This window comes from Petromyzon marinus, chromosome 63 (assembly GCF_048934315.1).
Source record: "Petromyzon marinus isolate PM22_M1 ecotype Great Lakes invasive population chromosome 63, UKy_Petmar_22M1.pri1.0, whole genome shotgun sequence".
Classification (NCBI taxonomy): Eukaryota; Metazoa; Chordata; class Hyperoartia; order Petromyzontiformes; family Petromyzontidae; genus Petromyzon; species Petromyzon marinus.
The window spans coordinates 7,558,505-7,573,303 of record NC_133729.1 but is presented as its reverse complement, the minus strand read 5'-3'; the positions used below and the strand labels follow the sequence as shown (position 1 = coordinate 7,573,303).

At 55.0% G+C, this 14,799-nt stretch overlaps 1 protein-coding gene across 2 annotated transcripts in view; it reads left to right on the top strand.

Moving 5' to 3' along the window:
• LOC116957842 (glucose-6-phosphate isomerase-like) overlaps positions 1–12,857 on the top strand; it is a 33,403-nt gene extending 20,546 nt beyond the window's left edge. For both annotated transcript variants that reach the window (XM_076053927.1, XM_076053926.1), the window contains exons 11-19: positions 1,098–1,158; positions 2,346–2,389; positions 2,633–2,785; positions 4,806–4,935; positions 5,849–5,925; positions 6,630–6,758; positions 9,411–9,486; positions 12,325–12,391; positions 12,694–12,857. In XM_076053927.1, coding sequence (XP_075910042.1) covers positions 1,098–1,158; positions 2,346–2,389; positions 2,633–2,785; positions 4,806–4,935; positions 5,849–5,925; positions 6,630–6,758; positions 9,411–9,486; positions 12,325–12,391; positions 12,694–12,817 — 861 coding nt within the window. In that variant the 3' untranslated portion in view covers positions 12,818–12,857. The remainder of the gene's footprint in view (positions 1–1,097; positions 1,159–2,345; positions 2,390–2,632; positions 2,786–4,805; positions 4,936–5,848; positions 5,926–6,629; positions 6,759–9,410; positions 9,487–12,324; positions 12,392–12,693) is intronic.
• The last annotated feature ends 1,942 nt before the right edge of the window (positions 12,858–14,799 follow it).

Sequence of the window (14,799 nt, the reverse complement as noted above, 5' to 3'; positions counted from 1 at the left end):
TCTGGATGAGTCTCTGGGTGAGTCTCTGGGTGAGTCTCTGTGTGAGTCTCTTGGTGAGTCTCTGGGTCTCTGTGTGTGTCGGTGAGTCTCTGGGTGAGTCTCTGGGTGAGTCTATGGGTGAGTCTCTGGGTGTGTCTATTGGTGTGTCTCTTGGTGAGTCTCTGGATCTCTGTGTGTCGGTGAGTCTCTGGGTGAGTCTCTGGGTGAGTCTCTGGGTGAGTCTCTGGATCTCTGTGTGTGTCGGTGAGTCTCTGGGTGAGTCTCTGGGTGAGTCTCTGGGTCTCTGTGTGTGTCAGTGAGTCTCTGGGTGAGTCTCTGGGTGTGTCTCTGGGTGTGTCTCTGGGTGTGTCTCTGGGTGGGTCTCTGGGTGTCTCTGGGTCTCTGGGTGTGTCTCTGGGTGAGTCTCTGGGTCTCTGTGTGTGTCAGTGAGTCTCTGGATGAGTCTCTGGGTGTGTCTCTTGGTGTGTCTCTGGGTGGGTCTCTGGGGGTGTCTCTTGGTGTGTCTCTGGGTAAGTCTCTGGGTGAGTCTCTGTGTGAGTCTCTGGGTCTCTGTGTGTGTCAGTGAGTCTCTGGGTGACTCTCTGGGTGAGTCTCTGGGTCTCTGGGTGTGTCTCTGGGTGAGTCTCTGGGTCTCTGTGTGTGTCAGTGAGTCTCTGGGTGAGTCTCTGTGTGAGTCTCTGGGTGAGTCTCTGGGTGAGTCTTTGGGTGAGTCTATGGGTGTGTCTCTGGGTCTTTGGGTGAATCTCTGGGTGTGTCTCTGGGTGAGTCTCTGGGTCTCTGTGTGTGTCAGTGATTCTCTGGGTGAGTCTCTGGGTGTATCTCTCGGTGTGTCTCTGGGTGTGTCTCTGGACAATAACTTTGGCGAATATCTGAACCGGTCCTGGGCCTCCCCTAGGTTGACTCGGCCATAAATGAGTGCCTGGTGCGGTGGTGTACATTATACATCATTCTGGGGAGACAAAGGCGGCCGGGCGTGGTGCTGGCCACCCACCCCCTCGTGTGCCATGCCGGCCTTCATAGGTGCTGCTCGCTAACAGCACTTGCCACAACAGCGTGTGTGGGCTACATGGGGGATCTTTGTCTCTGTCTTTGTGCAGTGGGTGGGCGGGCGATACTCACTGTGGTCAGCCATCGGTCTCTCCATCGCTCTGCACATCGGTGAGCCTCACCAGACCCTCACCACTCACCACTCATAAACTCACCAGACCCTCACCACTCACCACTCATAAACTCACCAGACCCTCACCACTCACCACTCATAAACTCACCAGACCCTCACCACTCACCACTCATAAACTCACCAGACCCTCACCACTCACCACTCATAAACTCACCAGACCCTCACCACTCACCACTCATAAACTCACCAGACCCTCACCACTCACCACTCATAAACTCACCAGACCCTCACCACTCACCACTCATAAACTCACCAGACCCTCACCACTCACCACTCATAAACTCACCAGACCCTCACCACTCACCACTCATAAACTCACCAGACCCTCACCACTCACCACTCATAAACTCACCAGACCCTCACCACTCACCACTCATAAACTCACCAGACCCTCACCACTCACCACCTGACCCCCCCCCCCCACTCACCACCTGACTCCCCCCCCCACTCACCAACCACCTGACCCCCCTCCCACTCACCACCTAACCCCCTCCCACTCACCAACCACCTGACCCCCCTCCCACTCACCACCTGACCCCCCCCCACTCACCACGTGACCCCCCCCCCCACTCACCACCTGACCCCCCCCCCCACTCACCACCTGACCCCCCCCCCACTCACCACCTGACCCCCCCCACTCACCACCTGACCCCCCCCACTCACCACCTGACCCCCCCCCCCCACTCACCACGTGACCCCCCCCCCCCACTCACCACCTGACCCCCTCCCACTCACCACCTGACCCCCCCCCACTCACCACCTGACCCCCCCCCCACTCACCACCTGACCCCCCCCCCACTCACCACGTGACCCCCCCCCCCCCACTCACCACCTGACCCCCTCCCACTCACCACCTGACCCCCCCCCACTCACCACCTGACCCCCTCCCACTCACCACCTGACCCCCCCCCCCCACTCACCACGTGACCCCCCCCCCCCCACTCACCACCTGACCCCCCCCCCACTCACCACCTGACCCCCCCCCCACTCTCCACGTGACCCCCCCCCCCCCACTCACCACCTGACCCCCTCCCACTCACCACCTGACCCCCCCCCACTCACCACCTGACCCCCTCCCACTCACCACCTGACCCCCCCCCCCCACTCACCACGTGACCCCCCCCCCCCCACTCACCACCTGACCCCCCCCCCCCCCCCGTGACAGGCTTCGACAACTTCGAGAGGCTGCTGGCTGGTGCCCACTGGCTGGTGAGTTCCTGCCACCCACGTCGCCCGCTACAACACAACAACAACAACAACACAACAACACAACAAGACAACAACACAACAACAACACAACAACACCACAACAACAACAACAACACAGCAACACAACAACGACACAACAACAACACAACAACAACACAACAACAACACAACACAACAACAACACAACAACAACACAACAACACAACAACAACACAACACCTACACTTGTGTCGTCTTGCCCAGGACAAGCACTTCCAGGAGGCTCCGCTGGAGCGCAACGTGCCAGTGCTGCTGGCACTGCTTGGCACGTGGTATAGCAACGTGTACCGCGCCGAGACCCACGCCATCCTGCCCTACGACCAGTACATGCACCGCTTCACTGCCTACTTCCAGCAGGTGAACGCACGCTCGCGCACGCTCGCACTCACACACTCACGCGCACGCTCGCACTCACACAGACGCACGCTCGCACGCGAACACACACGCACGCTCACAGTCACACACACGCACCCTCACAGTCACACACACGCACGCTCGCACTCACACACACGCACGCTCGCAGTCACACAGACGCACGCTCGCAGTCACACACACACGCACGCTCGCAGTCACACACGCACGCTCGCAGTCACACACACGCACGCTCGCAGTCACACACACGCACGCTCGCAGTCACACACACGCACGCTCGCACTCACACACACGCACGCTCACAGTCACACACACGCACGCTCGCAGTCACACACACGCACGCTCGCAGTCACACACGCACGCTCGCAGTCACACACACGCACGCTCGCAGTCACACACACGCACGCTCGCACGCGAACACACACGCACGCTCGCAGTCACACACACGCACGCTCACAATCACACACACGCACGCTCGCAGTCACACACACGCACGCTCGCAGTCACACACACGCACGCTCACAATCACACACACGCACGCTCGCAGTCACACACACGCACGCTCACAATCACACACACGCACTCTCACAGTCACACACACGCACGCTCACACACACGCACGCTCACAGGCACACACACGCACTCTCACAGTCACACACACGCACGCTCACACACACGCACGCTCACAGGCACACACACGCACGCTCACAGTCACACACACGCACGCTCACACTCACACACACGTACGCTCGCAGTCACACACACGCACGCTCGCAGTCACGCACGCTCACAGTCACAAACACGCACTCTCACAGTCACACACACGCACGCTCACACTCACACACACGTACGCTCGCAGTCACACACACGCACGCTCGCAGTCACGCACGCTCACAGTCACAAACACGCACTCTCACAGTCACACACACGCACGCTCACACTCACACACACGCACGCTCGCACGCGAGCACTCTCACACTCACGCATGCTCACAGTCACACACACGCACGCTCACACTCGCACACACGCACACTCACACACACGCACGCTCACAGTCACACACACGCACGCTCACAGTCACACGCACGCGAGCACGCGAGCACTCTCACACTCACGCACGCTCACAGTCACACACACGCACGCTCACACTCACACTCGCACACACGCACGCTCACACTCACACACACGCACGCTCGCACGCTCACACACGCACGCTCGCACACACGCACTCTCACAGTCACACACACGCACGCTCGCACGCTCACACTCACGCACGCTCGCACGCTCACACTCACACGCTCACACGCTCACACTCACACACGCGCACGCTCGCACACTCACACTCTCACACTCGCACTCTCACACTCGCATGCTCACACTCGCACGCTCACACGCTCATGCTCGCGTGCACACTCACACACGCTCGCTCAACAACGACAACCGCCAAGTGGCAGTGACGTCACCACGCCACCTGTGCCAGGCTAGGTGCACTTTAAGGCCACGTGAAGTGTCGAACGCCCGCTGGCAGGAGGTCACGTGACAGACCCAACAGGTGCCATGGGGTTGACCGACTGAGAAGACGCTCACACTCTAGCTCACGCACGCTCACACGTACACAAGCCTGCGACAGACTGCTGGGGCAAGCGCTGTTAGCGAGTAGCAGCACCTGTGAAGGCCGGCACTGTGGCACACGAGAGGAGCTGGTGGCCAGCAGCACGCCCGGCCGCCTTTGTCTCCCCAGTGGCGATGTTTACTACACACCGCACCAGGTACTCGTTCGAGGCTGAGTCGACCTAGGGGAGGCGCAGCATCGGTTCGTAGCGCGGCGATGCGCTCACCGCCACGCCACACGCTGGCTCACGGCTGACGGGCGACATGACGTGCCGGGCGAGAGGTCGACCTAGAGGGCAGCCTAGAGGATCATTGGCGCTGCTTGCTGTGACAGCACTTGCCCCAGGAGTCCGTGGGAGGCTGTACGGGCGGGGATCTTTGTCTTTGTGCGCAGGGGGACATGGAGTCGAACGGGAAGTCGGTGACGCGCTCCGGCAAGAACGTGGACTACCACACGGGGCCCATCGTGTGGGGAGAGCCGGGGACCAACGGGCAGCACGCCTTCTACCAGCTCATACACCAGGGTGAGCGCCACGCTCGCCACGCCCGCTCGCTCGCTCGCTCGCTCAAGCACGCGCTCATTTGCCCGCTCGCAGACTCGCTCGACCGCAGATTCGCTCGATGGCTCACACGCTCGCTCACTGACTCGCTCACTCACGCGCTCAATTGCCCACCCGCTGACTCGCTCGCTCAATCGCTAGCTCGCGGACTTGCTCACTCGCACGCTCGACCGCTCGCTCACTCACAGGCACAATCAGTTATTCACTCGCAGGATTGCCCGCTCGCACGCTCACTCCTCACTCGCTCGTTTACTCACTCGTCTGCGCATGCACTCAAGCACGCACACGCGCGCGCACACACACATGCACGCACGCACGCGCACATACAAACAAAGACAAAGATCTCACCGTATAGCCTTAATTGACTGTTGGGCCAAGTGCTGTTAGTGAGCACCTACGAAGGCCGGCACGGCACATGAGGGGGTGGGTGGCCAACACCACGCCAGGCCGCCTTTGTCTCCCCGGTGACGATGTTTACTACACACCGCACCAGGTATTAATTTGAGGCTGAGTCGACCTAGGGGAGGCCCAGGACCGGTTCAGATAATCGCCACCAGTGTTGGCCGTGAGCGGGAAATCGAACCCGGGTCGCCAGAGTTAATAGCGCAGCGTAGCGCTAACCGCTGCACCACCGCTACCCAACACGCACACACACGCACCTACACACACGCACGCACCCACACACACGCACGCACACACACGCACGCACACACACACACACGCATACACGCATGCACACACACGCACACACACACTCACACACACTCACACACACTCACACACATGCACACACACACACGCACACACACGCACACACACACACACCCGCACACACACACACACGCACGCTAACTCCGGGGTGCGGTGTCGTTGCCAGGAACGCGCCTCGTGCCGTGCGACTTCCTCATCCCGGCTCAAACCCAGAACCCGGTCCGCGGCGGTCTCCACCACACGGTACCTTGGGGTCGCGCCCTCTGACCTCCCGAGAACCTCCAGCCCCCATACCCTGTCAACCCACACGGTTCACACCCTATTCTTGTACAGGGGAAATTGAGCTCTGAGAGGTCCATACGGCGTACAGCCGTTTCAATGCGGGCAAAATAATGTTTAAAAAAAGATGTCTATTTGTGTTGTGTTTCTCCCCAGTGATGGGACTTTGTAGGATGAACGTTGAGAGTTATAAGGGGGACGGGGTGACCAATAAGGCCTGAATTGGTCTGTGATAAGGTGGAGAGGGCACTGATAAGTGGATAAAGCCCCGAGCGTTCGACCCCCACGGCCAGGCCTCAGGGGTCGAGCGCTCGCTCTGCCCCTGGGGGTCTCGCTCGCCCCCACGTCCCTCCCCTGTCGCTCCTGCGGCCACGCGGTCGCCGTTCCCGCGTACTTCACGCCGAGAAGGGCGCGGCTCGGCCGTCGGGGGTGGAGGAGCAGAGGACTCGCACGCGGGGTAGAGACATCACCGCCACCATCGCGATGATCTTCATCCAGCAGTTGATAGACCGCGGCGATGATCACACTGAGGAGCACGTGGAGCAGAGACATCACCAACACCATTACATTGATCTTAATCCAGCAGTGGATTGATCGTGGCCGTGGTCGACATTAACGATGACGATGATGACGACGACAACGTCCTCCCGTGCACGCGTCGTTACCAGGTCCTCATCGCTAACTTCCTGGCCCAGACCGAGGCGCTGATGAGGGGGAAGACTTCAGCCGAGGCCAAGGCTGAACTCGAGGCCTCGGGCCTTACTGGCGAGGCTCTCCACAACATTCTTCCTCACAAGGTACGTGGCAAAAGTAGCATATCCTACGGGCCGTGCGCTTTCAAGGGCACCGCGCTTTCGAGCTATTAATTCCGGTTCAGTGATTTTGCACTTGCTCTATTACTGTAGGACTATACTGCCTTCAACTTTTGTGAACGACCGGGTGGTTGAGGTTAGCGATTTGTCGTATTATCTGGCTGCATAGAAAATGAAAAATATACAGTTACTTTACTATGCAAGTTACATTTTTTGGTGTGTTTTAATATTTACGTTTTTTTTTTAATATCGGGCCCCTTTATGACATATGCTACAGGCCCCGCACTAGCTTAATCCAGCACTAGGTACGTGGCAGAAGGTGGACTGGTGCGGTGTGTAGTAAACATCGCGGCTGGGGAGACAAAGGCGGTCGGGCGTGGTGCTGGCCACCCACCCCCTCGTGTACCGTTCCGGCCTTCATAGGTGCTGCTCGCTAACAGCACTTGCCGCTACAGTCTGTTAAGGCTATATGGGGGATCTTTGTCTTGTGAGTCCGTGTGTCTGTGTCAGCGTGTGTCTCTGTGTGTTTGTCTGTGAGTCCGTGTGTCTGTGTCAGTGTGTCTCTGTGTCAGTGTGTGTCTCTGTCTGGTGGGGAGCGGTAGTGTAGCGGTTAGCGCTACGCTGCGCTATGAACCCGGCGATCCGGGTTCGATTTACGCTCACGCCCAACACCAGTGACGATTATCTGAATCGGTCCTGGGCCTCCCCTAGGTCGACTCAACCTCAAATGAGTACCTGGTGCGGTGGATAAAAACATTGCCACTGGGGAGACAAAGACGGTCGGGCGTGGTGCTGGCCTCCCACCTCCTCTTGTACGGTTCCGGCCTTCATAGGTGCTCGCTAACAGCACTTGCCCCTACAGTCTTTTAAGGCTATACGGGGGATCTTTATCTTTGATCTTTGTGTGTACGTGTGTGTGTACATGGCCTGGCACAAGCGTCGTGGTGACGTCACCGCCACTTAGTGGCGAATGGCAGTTGTTGTTGTGTACCTGTGTACATGTGTACCTGTGTACGTGTGTACCTGTGTGTGTGTGTGTATCTATTACCATCATTAGAGGAAAAAACGGTGATCCAATCTCCGACCCCCAGGAACAGGTTTGCAGATTTGCTGAGCATTTCTGTGAGGTCCTGGGGGAGGGAAAATCCCTCAGCCAGGAAAACATCGTGGCACAAAGTGGGGATGACCCTGCTGAGGCTGCGGTGCCTCAAATATTGGAAGAAGTCACCCCCTGTGAGTGGCTGGCTGAGGTGCCATCTGTTGAGGAAGTACTGAAGGCGATCCGGAGTCTGAGACCAAGCGAAATGCTGAGGGAGTGTGGCGTTTGTGCACAGACTGCCCTACATGACATCATAACAACAGTCTGGACCACTGGACGGGTTCCACAGGATTGGAAGGGTGCCCTGGTGGTCCCCCTCTTTAAGAAGGTGGACCGCACAGACTGTAACAACTACAGGGGCATCTCACTCCTCAGTGTGCCGGGAAAGGTCCTGGCAAGGATTATTCAACATTGCCTTGCCAGGCACGCTGAGGAGAGGCTTGCAGAGCCCCAATGTGGTTTCAGGAAAGGGCGGTCCTGCACAGATGCCATATTTTCTGTCCGTCTGCTACAGCAGAGGTGTCGGGAATTCCAACAAGACCTACATCTCTGCTTTATTGACCTGGTCAAGGCCTATCATACCATCAGTAGGCCTGGGCTGTGGGTTGTTCTTCATGCTTATGGAGTCCCTGACCCTCTGCTCACGATCATTAAGGACCTTCATGATGGTGAGTGGGCCCGGGTAAAACTACGTGGCTGGGAGTCGGAGCCATTCTCTGTACACCTTGGGGTGTGACAGGGATGTCCTCTGGCTCCCACATTATTTAACATATTTTTCGAGCACGTAGTTCGTGAAGCCTTCGATGGCTGTACTGGAGAAATTCCCATCTGGTATAGATACAGTGGTTGGCTGATCGATGCCCGGGTGCGGTCAAGGGATGGCTTCCTGTTGCTCAACCACGTTATGTATGCCGATGATCTGGTAATTGCTGCTCAGAGGAGGAGTTGGAGGCGCTGCAGCTGAACTTGGAGCTTGCCACTAAGAGTTGGGGCCTTACCATCAGCCCCACCAAAACTAAGCACCTGCCTGGGTATTTTGTACCATCGGACACTCCGCCCCCACAACTCCCAATTGGTGATAGGGCAGTTGTGGAGAGACTGGAGAGTTTCCCATACCTGGGCAGTGTGCTCATGACCGGCTCCGGTTTGAGAGCAGAGGTCTCACTCCGAATCAGTCGAGCGGCAATATCTTTTCATCGGTTGCGTAACGCTGTGTGGAAGCTACTTGGTCTATCGCTCCGCATAAAGGTTCAGGTCTTCTCGGCCACAGTCATTCCCTCCCTTCTATACGCTTGCGAAACGTGGACCCCCCCTAATGGAACATTTTCGCCGGTTAGAAACATTTAGACTGGCCTGCCTATGAGCCATCCTGAGCAGCATTAGCCGCTCTACTCCTGGAGCTATCGCGTGGCTCACAGACTCAAAGTTGGACATGTGATTTGCACGTACGTGCCATGCACTAAAGAGAGAGAGTCTGTTAAGGCTATACGGGGGACCTTTGTCTTTGTGTGTGTGTGTGTCTTTGTGTGTGTGCGCAGGTGTTCGTGGGAAACTGCCCGACTAATTCCATCGTGTTCTCTAAGCTCACCCCATACATGCTGGGTGTCCTCATTGGTGAGTGCCGCCGGGTTGATGATGATTCTGGTGATGCTGATGAACATTAATATGATGATGATTCTGGTGACGCTGATGAATATCGTGATGATGGTGATGATGATTCTGGTGACGCTGATGAAAATCGTGGTGTGGATGAACCTGGTGATGACAATTAATCTGGTACTGTTGATGATGATTCTGGTGATGCTGATGAATATCGTGATGATGGTGATGATGATTCTGGTGATGCTGATGAACATTGTGATGATGATGATTCTGGTGATGCTGATGAATATCGTGATGATGGTGATGATGATTCTGGTGACGCTGATGAATATCGTGATGTGGATGAACCTGGTGATGACAATTAATCTGGTACTGTTGATGATGATTCTGGTGATGCTGATGAATATCGTGATGGTGGTGATGATTCTGGTGACGCTGATGAAAATCGTGATGTGGATGAACCTGGTGATGACAATTAATCTGGTACTGTTGATGATGATTCTCGTGATGCTGATGAATATCGTGATGATGGTGATGATGATTCTGGTGATGCTGATGAATATCGTGATGATGATGATGATTCTGGTGACGCTGATGAATATCGTGATGATGGTGATGATGATTCTGGTGATGCTGATGAATATCGTGATGATGGTGATGATGATTCTGGTGACGCTGATGAAAATCGTGATGTGGATGAACCTGGTGATGACAATTAATCTGGTACTGTTGATGATGATTCTGGTGATGCTGATGAATATCGTGATGTGGATGAACCTGGTGATGACAATTAATCTGGTACTGTTGATGATGATTCTGGTGATGCTGATGAATATCGTGATGATGGTGATGATGATTCTGGTGACGCTGATGAATATCGTGATGTGGATGAACCTGGTGATGACAATTAATCTGGTACTGTTGATGATGATTCTCGTGATACTGATGAATAGCGTGATGATGGTGATGATGATTCTGGTGATGCTGATGAACATTGTGATGATGATGATTCTGGTGATGCTGATGAATATCGTGATGATGGTGATGATGATTCTGGTGACGCTGATGAATATCGTGATGTGGATGAACCTGGTGATGACAATTAATCTGGTACTGTTGATGATGATTCTGGTGATGCTGATGAATATCGTGATGATGGTGATGATTCTGGTGATGCTGATGAATATCGTGATGTGGATGAACCTGGTGATGACAATTAATCTGGTACTGTTGATGATGATTCTGGTGATGTTGATGAATATCGTAATGATGGTGGTGATGATTCTGGTGACGCTGATGAATATCATGATGTGGATGAACCTGGTGATGACAATTAATCTGGTACTGTTGATGATGATTCTGGTGATGCTGATGAATATCGTGATGATGGTGGTGATGATTCTGGTGACGCTGATGAATATCGTGATGTGGATGAACCTGGTGATGACAATTAATCTGGTACTGTTGATGATGCTTCTGGTGATGCTGATGAATATCGTGATGATGGTGACGATTCTGGTGATGCTGATGAATACCATGATGTGGATGAACCTGGTGATGACAATTAATCTGGTACTGTTGATGATGATTCTGGTGATGCTGATGAATATCGTGATGATGGTGGTGATGATTCTGGTGACGCTGATGAATATCGTGATGTGGATGAACCTGGTGATGACAATTAATCTGGTACTGTTGATGATGATTCTGGTGATGCTGATGAATATCGTGATGATGGTGGTGATGATTCTGGTGACGCTGATGAATATCGTGATGTGGACGAACCTGGTGATGACAATTAATCTGGTACTGTTGATGATGATTCTGGTGATGCTGATGAATATCGTGATGATGGTGATGATGATTCTGGTGATGCTGATGAATATCGTGATGAAGGTGATGATGATTCTGGTGATGCTGATGAATATCGTGATGTGGATGAACCTGGTGATGACAATTAATCTGGTACTGTTGATGATGATTCTGGTGATGCTGATGAATATCGTGATGATGGTGATGATGATTCTGGTGATGCTGATGAATATCGTGATGAAGGTGATGATGATTCTGGTGATGCTGATGAATATCGTGATGCTGATGAACCTGGTGATTACGATGAATCTGGTACCGTTGATAATGATGAAGCTGGTGATGCTGATTGTGATGCCGATCATGAATCTGATGATGACGTTTGTCGCTGCCATGATGCTGTGGGTGGTGGCGCAGCGATTAGTTCGGTGAATATTTTCTGGCTCGCCGGTTGAGCGGAGGAGACACGTGACCAGCGGCAATAGCAAGCTAGAGGTCTCCTCAACATTTGGGTGATGCTGAAGATAATGATGACGATGATGGCGACGACGATGATGATGATGACAATGATAAGGATGATGACGACGATGATGACGACGACAACGATGATGATAACGATGATAATGACGACGACGATGATGACAATTATAAGGATGATGACGACGATGATGATGATGACAATGATGACGACGACAACGATGATGATAACGATGATGATAATGACGACGATGATGATGAAAATCATGACGATGATAATGATGATGGCGACGACGATGATGGTGATGACAATGATGATGACGACGATGATGATGATGACAATGATAATGATGACGACAACAACGATGATGATAACAATGATGATAATGATGACAACGATGATGATGAAAATGATGACAATGATAATGATGACGACGATAACGATGATAACGATGATAATGACGACGACGATGATGATGATGATGAAAATGATGATGACGGCGATGATGACGACAACAATGGTGATGACGATAATCATGACGGTGCTTTCTCACTGTTCCTCAGCCATGTATGAGCACAAGATCTTCGTTCAAGGCATCATCTGGGACATCAACAGCTTCGATCAGTGGGGGTGAGTTCGTACGTCTGTCTGTGTACTCATTTTGAGGCTGAGTCGACCTAGGGGAGGCCCAGGACCGGTTCAGATAATCGTCACCGGTGTTGGCCGTGAGTGGGAATCGAGCACACACACGCACGTGCCCAGAAAACCGGTTCAGATAATCGTCACCGGTGCGAATCCCGGATCGCCGGGTTCGTAGCGCAGCGCTAACCCCCACACCCCTCCCTCCCTCCCCACACCCCCCCCTCCCTCCCCACACCCCCCCCCTCCCTCCCCACACCCCCCCTCCCTCCCCACACCCCCCCCCCCCACAGGGTGGAGCTGGGGAAGCAGCTGGCCAAGGTGATCGAGCCGGAGCTGACGACGGCCCAGCCGGCCACGGGTCACGACTCCTCCACCAACGGCCTCATCAACTTCATCAAGGCCCACCGCAAATGAGCGGCTCCCAGCGGCTCCGTGGGAATTGGATGGGCGGGCGGGGGGGGGGGGTGAGGGGGTGGGGGGGTGGGGGGGTGTTCGGAGACGTCGGGAGCCCTCGGTGGCTCCACGGGGGCCCTCGGTGGCTCCACGGGGGCCCTCGGTGGCTCCACAGGGGCCCTCGGTGGCTCCACGGGGGCCCTCGGTGGCTCCACGGGGGCCCTCGGTGGCTCCACGGGGGCCCCTGTGCAATGATCTCAGAATTCCTGCTTCATCTGGGAGCCCCGTCACATCAAATCCAATGCCTCTGGTGTGTTTTGTTTATTGTTTTCGACCGGGGGCACATCTGAGCCGTGCCGAGCCAGCCCCCGGCACGGCCCAGGTTGCTCTTTTTCACCGCGGGAGCCAAGTCGATCCACGGACAGTCACGCGCGCGACGACGCTAGCACTGTTGGGGCCGTGTGCCGGTGGAAAACCACCCGTACCGTGCTGGCCTCACGCTGACTCGGCTCAGATGTGCCAGTGGAAAACCACCCGTAACGTGCTGGCCTCACGCTGGCTCGGCTCAGATGTACCAGTGGAAAACCACCCGTAACGTGCTGGCCTCACGCTGGCTCGGCTCTGATGTGCCAGTGGAAAACCACCCGTACCGTGCTGGCCTCACGCTGGCTCGGCTCAGATGTACCAGTGGAAAACCACCCGTAACGTGCTGGCCTCACGCTGGCTCGGCTCAGATGTGCCAGTGGAAAACCACCCGTACCGTGCTGGCCTCACGCTGGCTCGGCTCAGATGTGCCAGTGGAAAACCACCCGTACCGTGCTGGCCTCACGCTGGCTCGGCTCAGATGTGCCAGTGGAAAACCACCCGTACCGTGCTGGCCTCACGCTGGCTGGGCTCAGATGTGCCAGTGGAAAACCACCCGTACCGTGCTGGCCTCACGCTGGCTCGGCTCAGATGTGCCAGTGGAAAAACCACCCGCACCGTGCTGGCCTCACGCTGGCTCGGCTCAGATGTGCCAGTGGAAAAACCACCCGCACCGTGCTGGCCTCACGCTGGCTCGGCTCAGATGTGCCAGTTGAAAACCACCTGACGTGCGTCGTGTACCAATCGGCGTTCACCGCGAGACCAGCTCACGGCCACAAGAGGCAGCTACGCTCGCAACAACGCTGCGTTCAATCGACCGCTGAATCCATCACTCGCAAATATTGGAGAGGGGAGTGATGTCGCCAACTGGACACGAACTCCTTGTTGTGTTTAGTAGTTTGTTGTCCTTCTCCCGCACCTCCGATCAGCGCGGTTGGCTACGTACGGTGCGAAGGAAGTTCAATAAACGCACAGCATACATACATTGCAGTTCAGGGACTCCTTTATTTACAAACGAGTTAGGTTTGTAAATCGATTTGTTTGTAAGTCCAACTTTACTCCTGCAGATTAAAAACATGTTGTACGGCGTGTACACTAAACACGATGGAATGGCTTTAAAAGTTGTATAATCTACTGCAGATGTAGATGCCACTGGTGTCCTCAGGTTCTGTAGATGTAGAGGCCACTGGTTATTCACGTTATGCAGATGTAGATGTCACTGGTTCTTCACGTTCTGCAGATGTAGATGACACTGGTTCTTCACGTTCTGTAGATGTAGATGCCACTGGTTCTTCACGTTCTGCAGATGTAGATGCCACCACCACCATCTATTTCGCGGCGGTTGAACTTACGACTCTCGGTCGGAACAGGCAACTGGACATACGACGGACAGGGTCTGTTCGTACCTCTGAAAGTTCGTAAGTCGAATGTTCGTAAGTAGTGTAAGAGCCCCTGTATCGTAAGCGTGGCCTAATACCTTGCGAACGCACCGCCTCAAGCGATGACGAATCACCCGTTGACTTCGACGATTCGCCGTCTCGCGGCTAAACAATAAAATAAACCATTCAGACGACCGCCACTGACTCCGCGTCCCTTTGTGAACCTTCAACCCCGCCAGCCGACGGCACTACCCCTGCAGG